The sequence below is a fragment of the Bombus affinis genome, chromosome 3 (genome assembly GCF_024516045.1).
Source record: "Bombus affinis isolate iyBomAffi1 chromosome 3, iyBomAffi1.2, whole genome shotgun sequence".
NCBI lineage: Eukaryota > Metazoa > Arthropoda > Insecta > Hymenoptera > Apidae > Bombus > Bombus affinis.
The window spans coordinates 738,767-753,424 of record NC_066346.1 but is presented as its reverse complement, the minus strand read 5'-3'; the positions used below and the strand labels follow the sequence as shown (position 1 = coordinate 753,424).

Genomic DNA, 14,658 nt, shown 5'->3' with positions numbered 1-14,658 from the left:
GATCGATAGCCAACGGGAAACTGGAGAAAAAAATATCCCGTCGGATGCTATTGAAGCGGCAGACGCTTGGAGAATGCAGGAGATATTGCCGAGGCGGAAAGGTCGGAAAAGTAAAAGAAAGGAGCGACGTTTGACTACGCGTACCAGGTAATTTCCTGCGAGAAGCGCTTTCGATCAGCTCCTCCTTTGTGCCGCGTCGATAGTCTCGCTCGCCGATTCGTTTCAATTTAATTAGAGTAGACGGTGTTCGGCTGAATATTCGAGACGCGTCAAGAATTTCGCAAGAAGCAAGAAATTGTCTCGAAATTTCTTCCACGTTTCCCTGTTACCGTCTCGAACGGCTCTTCGTCTTTCCCGACTTTCCTTCGAATCGTTAAGGCAAACAGCGCGCGGACAAGAGGAACAAATCTCGCAGGAGCGACCTTTCCAAGCGATCGAAGCGCAGGAGAGAAGCGAAGGCACGAGTATATCCATCTTATCCGTCGATACGTTGCTAAACGATTTGGCAAATAAATCGATCGATCTCTTCGCGATGAATACCTTTCCTCTTTCCCATCTTTCGTCCGCCGTTCCGCTTGGGAATTTCCAACGTTCCGCGCGCTCCACTTTCTACCTCGGTCGACGCCAGAAATCCTATCGAGTATTTTAATCGAAATAACGCAGCGGTTGCACGGTGGTTCGCGCAACAGCGTGCTTCCAGCGTTTAACCTCTCCTTTACGGCGTACGTGGTTTCGCCGAGTATCGTTTCGTCGCGCAAACTGCGAGTCCGCCAAAAACCGTAGCCTCAAATCCGTCCAAGAATTTACCAAATATACCGATATCCGATTTCTCCTTGCTCGTATTCGACGGTACCGCGTTTCTAACGCGAGCTCGTAACGATAACTATGGGCGTCGAAGAACGAAGGGGTTAAAAATCTCACCGCTAGACCGGAGTACCGCGTATAATCACCGAATCACGCGGTACGAGGGGGAGAAACGAGCGTGAACTTCAACGGGCAAAGAAAATTAGTTGCACGGGCTGTAAGGTACCGCGGTACTAACTCGACTCGACCACGTAATCTCTCGGTTGGCAACGAGTTCCATGCGTCTTTCGCAAAGTTTGCTTTACCAGCGATTCCTTGCAGGTCCGTATCGATCGGTAGCGACGTTATTGAATTTGGATAAAAGCCGGCAGTCCTATCGCCCGAGCGTCCGTTCGAACGGGTGCATCGGGCACACGTCCGTTCCAATTCGTGCGATACTCCTTTAGCTTTTAATCGCGTAGCGACGAGAATCGATTTAGCAGAATCCGTCGAGGTTAAGTATATTTTACGCGCGATTATTCGGAAAACTCGCGCAACAGCTTTAATTCCGGCGTTGATAGCCGCTGACGGTCGATCGAGCGGATCGACGAAACGGACGGTGAGATAAAAAACAGGAGGTTGCGACTCGAAGGCGTAAGAAACGCGCGATCGCGACGAGAAACCGACTTCTAATTTATTAGCAAAGCTACTTATCGATAATTAGAATTTCCATCGAACGAGCAATCTGCGACGGTAGCCGGAGCGTGAAAATTCCTCGCATCGAGGTAATCGTAGAATTCTCGCAGTGACGCGGCCATCGAAAACCTACCACGGTACGAGGGAATCGAGCGGGGAAACGAATAATTTACCGGTCGTAGAGTCGGAACAACATCTTTAAAAACGCTGGAATTAGCGAACGCGTGGCTCGCGACGCATAAAGAGAATTTTCCAAATACAGGTCACGATAGTTTACGTCAAACGGCGTACCGATCGATCGCGCAACGAATACCCACTCGGTCTCGTTCCCAGACGACCGATCCGATAGAACACACGTAAACGCATTAGTACCATTTAACACGTTCCACCGGCTTTGTCTATGCTCTCGGTCGAGGTTGCGGTATAAACGTTGGATAATTGGATTGGCAAGTTGCGCGCGTTCAAAGAGGATCCTGATCGAACGCGGACAATCGCGCGTCCCATTCTTCCCCTTTTATTCTCCGAAACGGCACATTCGTCGACGCTTGGAAAATCGTTAACGCGCTACGTCGTGCAACGAAAGAGCGAAATCGCGTCTTCGTTCGATCGAGTTCGAAAGGAGAATAAGGTGGTCGAGGTATGCTCGGCGGTTGACCCGGACTCTGGACAACGCGTAACCGATAATGGTAATGTGGCGCGTCGCATCGCGTCCATGCAAAGTACAAGGAAAGCCAAGGAAGCGTCGTTACGAAACCGTACGAGATTCGGCCAACTCGCACGTCGAACGAACGAAAGAAGCGTAGTTTGATCGTAAGCCGGGAAACCGGACAATTCGCGAATATTCCTTCGACGTTTACGAAAGAAAGTTTCGTTGCGAAAGTACTTGGAGTTTGTAGCGCGTAACACGTCCGTCTGGAGACGCAATCGCGAAAGATGCGGGCCAAAGACATTGGAATCGTTGCCGTATTACGTTCGCTGACTAAACGCCAAAGTCTTGGGAAATTTGAAACTTCTCGTTAGCCGAACGATTCAAAGTCACGGTTCAAAGAATCCGTTCGCTGGTAAACGTATAATTAGCGCGCTCGCTCGCTCACGAGTGTCACGGTTAAAGATAAGAACGGCGGCGATCGCCGAACATAGCGTCGGTCGCGAGAAACGAGAAGCGCGAGCCCAAAATAAGATTTCATCTTTTCGTTCTTTTTTTATACCGACGCTCCATAGGCGCGACGGTGGACTTTGCACCGAGACGAAATTGACATTATTTCACGAAATTGTCGGGAATTCGCGAAACTTGGACTTTGCCGCCGAAGGTCCACGCCGACTCGATGCTATATCAACGATCGCACAAAAACGTCTCGTAACAGAAACGAGGATCGTCGAATCGTTTTCGATTGTACTTTATTCTTATCGTATCCAACATAGGAAAGAGAAAATATAGCGTAAAACGACGACCGCTCGATCGGCTAGTTTCCGTTTCCGTCGACTTTCTACGAATTTCCGATGCTTTTATCTGCGCGCGAACACGCAAAGCAAGTGAGAGAAAGCGAAGCGCGCGAGCCTAAAAATTGAACTACGCGATCGAAAAGAGTTCGCCACGTTCCTCGCATCCGACTATCGGATTCTCGATCGTCCCAAGCCTCGAACATCCGTCTGTGCGAATGCCTCGTTGTACCGCCTCGCTACGTTCGTCTTCGTCTTCTCGCGTCGACTCTTATCGAACGTTGATCATCGATCGATCCGTTTCGTCCGGTCAGCAAACGGATACCGCCGCTCTCCGTTCTTTCTGATGAACTTTTACGATAAACACGGATGCGAGAAGGGAAAAAAGGAAAAGAGCGAAAACAAGACGCGTTACGAATAACGGCCAGTAGTCGATGGTTCGTTGGAATTTTTGCGGAGTCGACCGATTTCTATTTACGGTTGCAGCTTGATACAAACCAAAACACGCGCAAAGATGCAAAGATTTTATTGAATTTTAACAATTACGTAACGTTACTCAACGATGCCATCGATCAACCGCGATTCAAAGACGATAAGAGTCCTCTCGTTGCTCGACAAATTTTATTGGAATATCCGCGCGATTTCTTTCGGTATTGCGCGCTCGAAACATCAGCTATAAATACGTTGTATACGCGTTAAGCAAAGTCTCGGCACTCTGGAACTCGTTTCTTCGAACAGTGTCGTTGGAATCTCGAGCAGGCACGGGTCTAACCGGAAGAGCCGTACATCGTCTCGACGAAAGAGCGTTTCGAGTCCGAACGTCGTTCGTCCGATACGGCTCTCTTATCGGCGTTTCAAACGTTAAGTATAAAGATGGAAGTTTGGTCGGACGACGTTTCGTTCGATCATGCGAGAGAAACGCTTCGAAGAACTTTCGTAAAGACGCATGACGGTGCATGTACGCGCAGTTGCGCATCCGCATCGAACGTGAGGAGGAAAAACGAGGAATTTCAATTACGGAACCTTCGGTAAACTCAGCGACGACGAATGGTAAAAACTAACGACGCAACAGAGAACGTTGCCTGAATGAGAAAAAAATACTTTTAAATACCTATAGGAAATCGTATAAACCAACGCTTCTGAGAACATCTACAATCCTACTTCGTTCTATCACGGTGCAAGGTGCAAGATATTATATACGCGTACGTACGTGGAACGTACGCGGTAGAAATATCAAAAGTCGCACGTACAAAAACCGTGTATTTCAACTCGGACGAGAAGGAGGCCGATTCGTAATTGCAACGCGATATTCCGCTGTAACGACTTTTGCCGTTGAACGATCGCGTCGAGCGCTCTGCGAGATATCGTAATACGCGTGCCAGTTATCGACAGCGAAGTGCGCGATAAGACGAATTTTGAAAGAAAGCGCCGGTATAACGCGTAAACGTTTCGTAAGTAGGCTTCGGATGCTGTTATTCCAAGCACGCGCTAGCTGACGAATAAATCTGTCCGCTGTTCGTCGTTTCGCTCGGCCGTCCGATTTTGCGAACGAACGTTCCATCAACGGCCGAACGAGGAGGGCCGAGAAGAAAAGACGGTTGGAAAAAGGTGGAAACAGCGATTAACCCTAATCCTACCTACGCTTCCGATGCTCTTCGTTCATTTTTCATTCGAGTCAACGACTCCGTATCGATGTATTATTTGTAGGTGCGTCCGGTACGAGCTTAGAGAAGAGCAGGTAGAAAGCGTTTTCGTCACGGAAGAAGTTCAACGACGGAAACCATGGTCGAAGCGACAACGATTATCCGTAAATTCTACGACTCGATCGAGCTTAACCGACCGTGCGATTCTCAACGGCGATTACCAACGCGGCTGCCGAGTTGGTCAAACCTTATAACACGTCGTTATAAATAAGTTTCGACAATCGCGTTAAACAGACGCGATAATTAGGTATTCGGCGTGGCGTGACGGCAATCCTGCGAAACGCTCGGCTACGTCCCGTTAGCGTAACGTAAAATCCATATGAAAGCGAGTACCGAACCGGTAATTGACCGAATCGTTGAATACGGTTCTCTGTATTTCGCGTTCCGCCTCCGTGCATCCCACTCTGCCGCATGCCGCGTGCCGAGTGCCATTTCCGGATCAATAAATCCGCGAAATGTAAACCAACGTCGCTTGCACGCCCTTACCCAATCTCGTTCCTCGTTTCTTCTCGTTTTTAGCCGTTATTGTCGCGATTCGCTGTTCCGTAACGGCTCGTTGGTTACAGTTTATCCAACGATAAACGCCAGTTTCGCGTTCTTTTCCCGCGATGTCTGTTTTTCGCTTCCAACCAGCGAATCCACCGTTCGTTTATCGACCGAACCTCTTAGAAATTGCCGTTGCGCCAAGAAACCGTTCGACTACGTTCGACCGCGTAATAAGAATTTTCTCGCGAATTCTGTAAACAGAGTTAAGCGGCGAGGGGGGACAGTGGGATGCAGCTTGTACGATTAGTAAATCGCGTAGCGGAGAAGGATGTAGCGGAGAAGGAGGGGCGGGCAGGGGGGAGAAAAGTTCTATACAAACACGGTTAAACGCGAGAGGAGAATGTTGTTTTCGTTGCGATTCCCGGGAATCGATTTAAAAATGAAATCGAGCTGGTTTCCAGCGACACGAATAAACAACGATATAAATATTCACGATCGTTTGATAGCGTTTCTGCGTCCGGTTAACCGCGCCTCGTATATTTATACATCGAGAACACTGCCACGAGAATAACGACAACTCGGCTAATTTCATTTGTCGGCGATAGATAAAAACCGGCAACGATAAAACGCCTACAGGTTGCGCGTTCCAAGTTGAATCCGTTGCACGAACTGCCTCCGGCACTGTGCCAACCACCCTTCCTTCCACGCCATACTTTAGGAACCCGTAAAATCTACGCGCGATTAAACCGATCGAAAACTTTTCGTTTACCCGTTATCCCGACGTTACGCTACTTCGCTTCCAGTAGTTTACACTTTCCGCCGACTATAAAACGAACGTAACGTTTCTTTTCGTTTCCTACGCATAGCAGTCGGGAATCTTATTTGCGCCACGCTAGTACGTCTTCCAGCGGACGAAATTCTAGGCAAAATTCTAGACAAAATTCTAGACGAAACTCGGTCACCGCGTTGATAAGAGGTAGCGGTAAAGTTGCCGGTGACTTTGCTCGAAGCTCGCCGAAAAGATACTACGTTACTCGGAAGAAGCGTACGTGCATCATCGATCCGTGCTAACGATAAGCGATTTAACTCGCAGGTTGTACGTCGATATACCGAATAAAAAGCACGAGACTAGAGTTCAAGAGTCGAGAGCGAAAGGTCATTCGGGCTCGTTATCTCGGCAAATATACGTAAGAAATCCTGGCGTTTTGGTGACCTGGCTTGGTTTGCTGGCTAACGTACTACGCGTAAACCAGTTCAATTTCTACTTCCTCGTCCTCGAGGAACGCTCATCTCGCGTTCGGCTGTTACGCCTTGATCACGCCGATATATAAAAACGGATACCGTATCGTACGATGCATCGTACCCTTTGTTTCTTACTTGGCGACGAACTTGCGCGTTCCATTCCGCGCCAAGCAACGTTCCGTCTTCGTCTACGACGAAAACTTACGCGTTACGAACAAGGACTCGCTGCATCGAATGGCTCGTACATCGACCTAACGATCGCGCACCATCCGACGACGCGGAAACCCGTTTCTCAGGCTCCTTGTCCTTGTCAAATCGCGGCTCCACTCGAGATACCGATAAATCCGACAGGCAACTGCGCGAAAAGTCGCCACGTCGCGGGTTATCGTCGTTCGCGACGCAACGTGGAAAGTGAAAACATTTCGCTGCCAATTTCAAAGTCGTCGCGAGCAAACTTCTCGTACGCCAACTGCGCGTATACGACGAGTCCGTTAGCTTCCCTCGTTCGAACAGACGGATTTGAATATTAAATACGTTCGCAAGTAAAGTCTGGCGGTTAAAAATATCCTTTGATCGGAAGAATAGGGAAAGATCGGCGAACAGGATGCAGGATATTTGCAACTAGGAGAAACGGGACTTGCGATTTATATTTGCATAGCGAATTCGTGAATGCTGTTTATTAACCTCTGCCACGTATGAATTATTTATGCCTACCTACCTATTCGTATATTCATGCGTCGCGAAATACATAACGTCTTTGTTGCCTTACTTCGTCTGTTGCCATTCTAGACAGGAAATACCTACGTTTCTATCGACGACACGTGTCGTTAAATATCGATTCGCAGAAAAATAAAAACAGACGTATCGCGCGTTAATATCAAGGAATCCCGCTCGCTGCAGAAAGACGGACGCCGCTTGCAAATCGAGAGAGTCGAAACGCGTTCCTCTTCTCTTTCATCGTATCGTGACATCCTTCGTTACCACGTACGCGGTTACTCGCGTGGTACCAGGGTCTATGCAAATAGGTAGAAGAGCGTCGTCACGCGCGTTCGTCCAATGGCGCGCGAGTTTGTCCGACGGAGTGCGTTTAAGCAGGAAGTTGGGCTATTGCAGCCAATTTAAATAAATCGCGGTCATAAAGATTCGTTCCTTTCGACGTTCGGTGCCTTGAAAAGCAACTATGCTCGATCGAACGAACACGGTGTAACCGTTGACGCGCGTCGTTCCACCTTTCATCGTACATCCTGTTTTTCTTCGATAACGTTTCATCTACTATGTTATTCGCTTTCTTAATAACGCTTACGTACCGTGACACGACCGCGTACCATGATTTCACGATTCCACCGTTCGCCATTTTAATTCCAGCGGCGCAATCGCAAACGCAATTTTACCAGATCTCCGACAGATCGCAAACGATACCGATTCTACGGCTCCTTAGAAACGCGTACGTGGATCGGTTGCCGCGTAATCGCGCCTAACGTTGCGTTTACATCTGCAGGTAAATCGTGGAATTTACGTTACGTTTACCGTGAAAACGATCCGCCCGTCCAAGATTTCCCAAGATACGAATTCTCGAGGAAAACGAAACGCGCGTCGATCGTTTCGAAATATTTAACGCGAATGCCGTTCGGCGGAAATAGCGAATCGTTGCTTTCGCCAAATTATATTTTCGATGGAGGATCGAAGGAACGGCTGCGCGCTACTCGCGCTTTATAAACGAACGTGTCGTCGTTTGTCTCTATCGTACTTTGCATCGAGGCTGAGAACTATCCTGTCCGACGCGGCGCCTGGAATATCGCCAGTGCGGAAAGTAGCGCATACGGCGTAAGTACGACCCATTTGTAGAGCCACGCGATTGCGTAGGTAATTCGCGTTGAAAGGCGATACTCGCTCGTGTATTTTTGTCGTCGGGGTATTGGTTCTAGAAAGGAAGACGCCGGTACCTACTTGGGTTTTCGCGTTACGACGATTCGCCGATCGTTCGTCGAGTCGGCTACAATTCCAAGAACAAACGACTAACCGATACGACGTTACGTCGTTAATCGCATCGACCGTTTCTCACCAAAAGCCAAACTATCGTTGTTCGAGCGATCGCGTCGGCGGATACGACAGATCCGACGCGGTCGTCCAACGCCCGTCGTCGAATATCAACGCGATCGACGATACGGTGAAAACATCCGGCGGAAGAGAACGCGAGACACGGGACGCGTCGAAGGCGAAATAACCGACAAAACCGTGGAATACGGTTTCGTTTCGACGGTTATGCAAACGTATATATCGCCGTATATGCAGCGACGTACATGTACTTGCGACAAAATACCTACGGGAATCGATCGCTCTCCTACGACTCTTCGTCACCTTTTCCCTTTCTCCCAAGGAAATTTCCCAACGCGATTTTCGTAACCGCGTGTCGTAACTTGGTCGATCGTAGGTCCGACCGTATTCCAGGCGCGAACCTCGATCGTCGGGATTAAAGATTTCGCTTATCCGAGATACTCGTACGTACGTAACGAGCCGAACGAAGCTATCGCGCGCGAACAACGATTTTATGATTTTATGCCCGTTTAATTTATACGGAGCATCTGTCTCTGTTTTCGCCAGATAAATAGTCGTTCGTGCGACAAAGGACGGACGATGATCGTCGAAACGTTCGTCCATCGGTCAACGATACGTCGTAACGCGTTCCTAACGCTGCTTGGAAATTCTACGAGACCTCGCGAACTACGCGGCAAAGATACATTAACGCCATACGAAAGCAGGTTGCGTGTTCGCGACGACTACGATAAACGGGCAATGCTGGATCGCGAAAATTTGGATTCGTTCCATGAAGAGGAAGACGGTTTGACCGTTCGTTCGGCAAACTCGGCCGCATAAGCGAGTTTTAAAGTTCTGTCATTCCCTCCGTTGTTTTCCAAACTTTGCTCTCTCACGGCTGGATTTTGCTCGACGCGATTCGACCAACAGCTTCGATAATTTACCGAATACCGAGGTAGCGAAGTTTGTCCTTCGATCGCGGGATCAAGAGATACGCAGCCTACTTCTAGCTGTACCAGGTACCGCGCCCAACGTTCAACGTTCTTCCAACGACTGCATATTATAACAGTTATGATAATTCGCTGGTTGCCAACAAACGAGAAAAGATACGCGGCATTTAAGAGCGCAAAGAGTTTCTTAGAGATAGAGTTTCTTCCACGAAGAAGCAACGACCGCTAGCACGGATACGACCGATAAGACCGCGCGATATTGACAAGTTACCTATAACGCGGATAGTTGCGAAGATAAAAATGGTCCTCCACAGCGCGACCCTTCTCGTTTTCTGCCTAAACTCTTCGTTTCGATCCAACCGTCGCGAGAAAGACGCTTCCAGAGCCGTTCCGTCCGCTTCTCGCAAATTCATCGACGGACGCGTACAGTATCGCTGGAGGAGATAAAAGGAAAACATTTCGAAGAGAATATTTCGTACTCGTAGATACAGATAGCTGGCCGATACAACACGTTTTATCGATGAACGTTACGGAGCTACGAGAATGCCACGCGGTTCCAGGTGACGAAGATTTTCTCATTTCCGGCTGTCACGCCACTTCCAATCTAACGTATTTCACCCAATTTCCGCGTCGAATCGCCAACGAGCCAATCACCGTGTCTAATGTCTCGTCGAAACCGTACTCCAAATATTACCAGATATCGTCCAGTTTTTCTCTTTCGACCCACAACCGAGCAACGTTCGAACGTCGTTTGAAATTTCCCTCGTCGTCTTCTCTCCGAACTGTACGTTCGATCGAAACCTGGTCGATGGAAATTCGGTTGAACGTTTCGCCTTGATAATCTCGTATACGCTGCGCCAAGAGAAAGGGGAAAGACTTTCGTATCTCCGGATCATTCCCATCGTCGACACCCGATACCCGCCTGATTTTTCTTATTAATTCATTCTCGTTAATTCCCGTCTAAAGTCATATACATACGCTCCACGCGCGTTCAAAGAACGCGCGACCCGGCGTTGTTTCCTCGGTAACTTTTTTTGCGTTAACGAATACCCGTATACGCGAGTGTATTTTTATACGCGAGAGTAACGACGAGAAATAACCGCGGCTATAAAAACGTTTGCGATACACGTGGGTATTTTTTAAGAGAAATTCGATGGTATTTGATCGGCGTTTCGTTCGCACGCCGTTGCACCAAGAATTTAATCGCTGCTCGACGAACGCGTGTACCTTGGATGTCTGTGACGTCTGGGACTTCCGTCCGGACTCGGAATGCTCGTGATATTTCGCGTCGAGTATCATCGTGTGCGAAATACCTCGAGTTCGAAGGCAGATAAAAAAGTCATATGACGTGGATCGTTTGATTTATCGATCGAGCAGACGGAAAGAACGTTCGCTGATCCGTGGTCGGTCGCCGAAGCAAGGAATTTGCGAATTCGCGAATCACGATGGACGCAGCGATAGCGACGAATACGTCTCTATCGTGCGTTACGATAAGTGACAACGTGCATTTATATATATGTATACGTTGTGTTACGCAACTCGTTGTCGCGATGGGTCGCGCTACGTAAAAGAATCAGTCGAGAAGAAGAGAGAAGAAAGGAGACGAGATAGACGAATGTTTGAAATTTGCATAAAAGTAATCAGAATATAGAAACGCTGCGACTTTTCCTTTTCTGGCGGAAGGTATCCATCTAGCGACTGCTAAATGGCGCCTAACGAGATTAAAGACAAAAACGAAAAGAGCGAACGGACCTATTTGAAAGCGAACTTTGCCAAACACTGGAAAAAAGGAACAACGCGAAGAGCGAAAGAGGAGAAAACGCAGGTCCGGCAATTTTCCGATGTAATAACAGGCCCTCGTTGTTCGTGCAAAACGGGCACGATAAAGCCTCGGGATATTGCCTTATTCAACGGCCGTTGAACGCGACGGAGTATTATAGCTGGAAAGAGGCTTTGTTGCGCTTTGTTGCGCGCCGCCTCTTCTTTTTCCAAACAAAATCGTTCGAACGCGCACGGGAAAATCTGCCTACGATGCAAGACGCAAAGTTTATCGAGTCGTTGCTACGTGGACTACGTGGAACCGCGTTTTCGCAGTACCGTGTTGCAAGAGGCAACGAAAATAACGGAAGATCAGAATTCGGCAAGGAACGATTCGATCGGACTGGTACGTCGGAACCTTTCTCCATGGTCCCTGGAGAACGAACCAACGAACGAAGAAAAGAGTAACGACGAGGTAGCCTGGATGATAAAGGAGAGACGAGCCCCGCAGGCCCGTACAGCTATAAAACAATCGATGAAACACATCCGGAGCATGAACACGGCCATTGCTAAAACTTTTAAAACCCACAAAGGAAACATTTAGAACCGTCGGTTAGCGACGAACGAGCTCGCTACCTCCTTGGTCGTTCCCAACACGGTCTTCGATGCGTGCCGCCTTCCGACGTTTCTCTTCCTCTCGATCGACGGTAATCGAAGAAAAGTGGTCGAAGAAAAGTATCTCTAACTCACCCGTGAGACCCGTAACTTAAACAATAACAGTCTGATAGTAAATCTAACGGTAACTATACGAACAAACGCGTCCAATGGAAAATACGTGGAATACGCGTTCAACCATCCACGAAAATTTATTTCGTCGATAAGCGTACACATACCGAGCATCGAATAATACGATGCTCGGTGAAATTGCGACCTAGTTAGGCTTTGACCCACTTGGTTACACCGTAATCATCGTCGAGTGCTCCGCACCGATTGATATTAGAAGTAAACATGTCGCTGGAAGCGTACCTACGTGTAGCGTCTCGTTCGCATGCGACAACAGCTTGCTCGCTTCCTTTCCTAAGCTTCAAAGTTATTTCCGTGTTTCCGTAGACAAAGTAACGAGAATTCTTTCTCTATTCGTTCCTTACCTACGATTTTATCTAAACCTATCAAGACGGTTACCAATTACCAACAGCGACGCTCGTATCGCTCGATCGGCACAAAGGGTGTTTAACACGAGCAAAGGTTTCTATAAACTGATCGCGGTTATTTTCGATACCAACGATCCAGGTATCTGCACGAGAAAGAAATACGAAAGAGAACGCGCGGGGTAGACGGAATGAGCAGAGAGCAAGAGGATCAAGGCTGTTAGTCGCTGGTGGTAGTCTTATCTCTTTGCATACGTGCAACTGCTGTGCTACACGCAACCGATGCGTCTCGCATCTATAAATAAAGTTATACCCCAAAGAATAAACGAGACGTTACTACTGGTGATAGGGCCGCCGAGGTTGTCGCGAGGTCACCGCGTCTCGATAATAAATTACAATCGTAAGCACGCTCATCCCCCTGCCCACGATCTAAAATTACGGCGCGCTAATAAATTCCCCGTAGAAACAAGATACCTTGCACGCCGGTATAGGCCTGAAATTTCAAATTGCTGGAGCAAGTGGCCGAATGTTTCCGAGGCATCTGTTGCGCACGTGAGTTACGATCTAGCCGTAAGGCACCGACCACCACCACCGTCTTTCCCTCAAACCGAATATGCTTTACATTTTCACGACCCGCCACTTTTCCGCGTACATTTACGTTCTTATCCCTTACGCCTATATATTTATCCTGCGTCAAGATTCTCCGCCTCCGTTTCTCGCTCAAGATCTCTCGATCGGACCAAACGCTAAAATTTCTATTTCCGACACAAGTTTAACGAACTTTTGCTAGGAAATCGATCCACCGTACACGCATGTATATTCGATGAACGTTCTCTTTGTTTACAGTGACGACAACACGCCGTTTACGCGTGACGTTTGAACAAAGCTGCGTTCTAACTTAATTGTTTCGTACTACCGTGTTTAAGCGCATTTTTATATCTTCGATCTTTAGCGATCGAAGCAACCAAAAATCATGTAAAAACCTAGAGCAGACTTTAACGTACGCGATTCGTCTTTATCGAATCGTTCGCGTCGCCTCGCGATCTTTCGTTTCTTCAAATTTTCTAAATTCTCTCAAATCGTTTCGTTCTATTTCTCAGAGATGCTTAAAAACGCGGTAAATCGATGTTACAAGGGATGCAACGGACAGACGAATATATGCTCTAACAAAGGAATAAGGTAAACAAATAAAAAATCCAACAATAGTAAAATGACTCACTTTCTCCAGACACTCCTGACCAATGGCTTTGGGATCGACTTGCACTTCGAGGATGACGGAGTTTGCTTGACTAACGAGACACCACATCTTGTTAAGTTGTATCCAAAGAGGTTCGTATACCCGCACCGTTTCGCTTGGTAAAACTTGATGAAACAAACCAACAAACCAAAACGCACGTTCACACAAGTTTCGGCACGTGTGACGACGACGACGGCGACGACGACGACGGCGACGGCGACGACGGCGACGACGACGACGACGACGACGACGACGACGACGGCGACGACGACGACGACGGCGACGACGACGACGGCGACGACGACGACGACGACGACGACGACGACGACGACGACGACGACGACGACGACGACGACGACGGCGACGACGACGACGACGACGACGACGACGACGACGACGACGACGACGACGACGACGACGACGACGACGACGACGACGACGACGGCGACGACGACGACGATTACAACAATCTCTTCCTCGGACTCGCAGCTGGTCGGCGTCCGGCTTTACTCGTCATCTTCTTAATCATAACAGATTTAAAACGCGTAACCGTGCACAGCTGTCACTGCATCTTTATACACTTCGAACATCAGCAACATGTTCGCGCTCGTATTACTCGAACAAGTCTCCTTGGTTTCCATTTCTCGGTGCAGAATGGCACACGTACTGACCGCTTCACGTTGCCAGCATTAGTTCACAAAATCGAATCACCTCTCGATGTCTATAGACTGGCGCTAGTGTTGTCAACGGACACTATACATACGCACTACGCGCTCCCAACCAACTGCTGTCTGAGACTACCATCTCCTACGTCCTACGATGAAAGGGGAAGGTTAGGTTTATACAGCTGATTCCACGCTGATTCCCCACTCATCCACCTCTCCTCTCCTCTCTCCTCCCACTCTGTATTTTCTTTTTCACCTAAATATCTAACCAAATTTGTTAAACGTAAATACAAATATCCAATTACGTCGCAATTGCGTTTTTTATTCAACCCGAGTCTGCGTCCGATATATTGACAAACCCGAAAACTTGGTTCGCGCATATTTTTTAACTTTCAATCTTGCTTTACGACGTACGTACAAATATACATATTTCGACCTTCTTTCAAGAGGCAAGTCTCGCGATCAAACATTTTCTTATTCAATCCTTTCTCTTGTTATAATTAGTTATATCTATAT

At 48.1% G+C, this 14,658-nt stretch overlaps 1 protein-coding gene across 2 annotated transcripts in view; it reads right to left on the bottom strand.

Moving 5' to 3' along the window:
* LOC126914515 (E3 ubiquitin-protein ligase MYLIP) overlaps positions 1–14,240 on the bottom strand; it is a 42,077-nt gene extending 27,837 nt beyond the window's left edge. Inside the window, exon 1 of one of the 2 annotated variants that reach the window (XM_050718566.1) lies at positions 13,460–14,240. In XM_050718566.1, coding sequence (XP_050574523.1) covers positions 13,460–13,546 — 87 coding nt within the window. In that variant the 5' untranslated portion in view covers positions 13,547–14,240. Of the gene's footprint in view, positions 1–6,471; positions 6,526–13,459 lie in introns of those variants that run through there. The other variant, XM_050718568.1, reaches the window with a different exon arrangement.
* Positions 14,241–14,658: the final 418 nt, after the last annotated feature.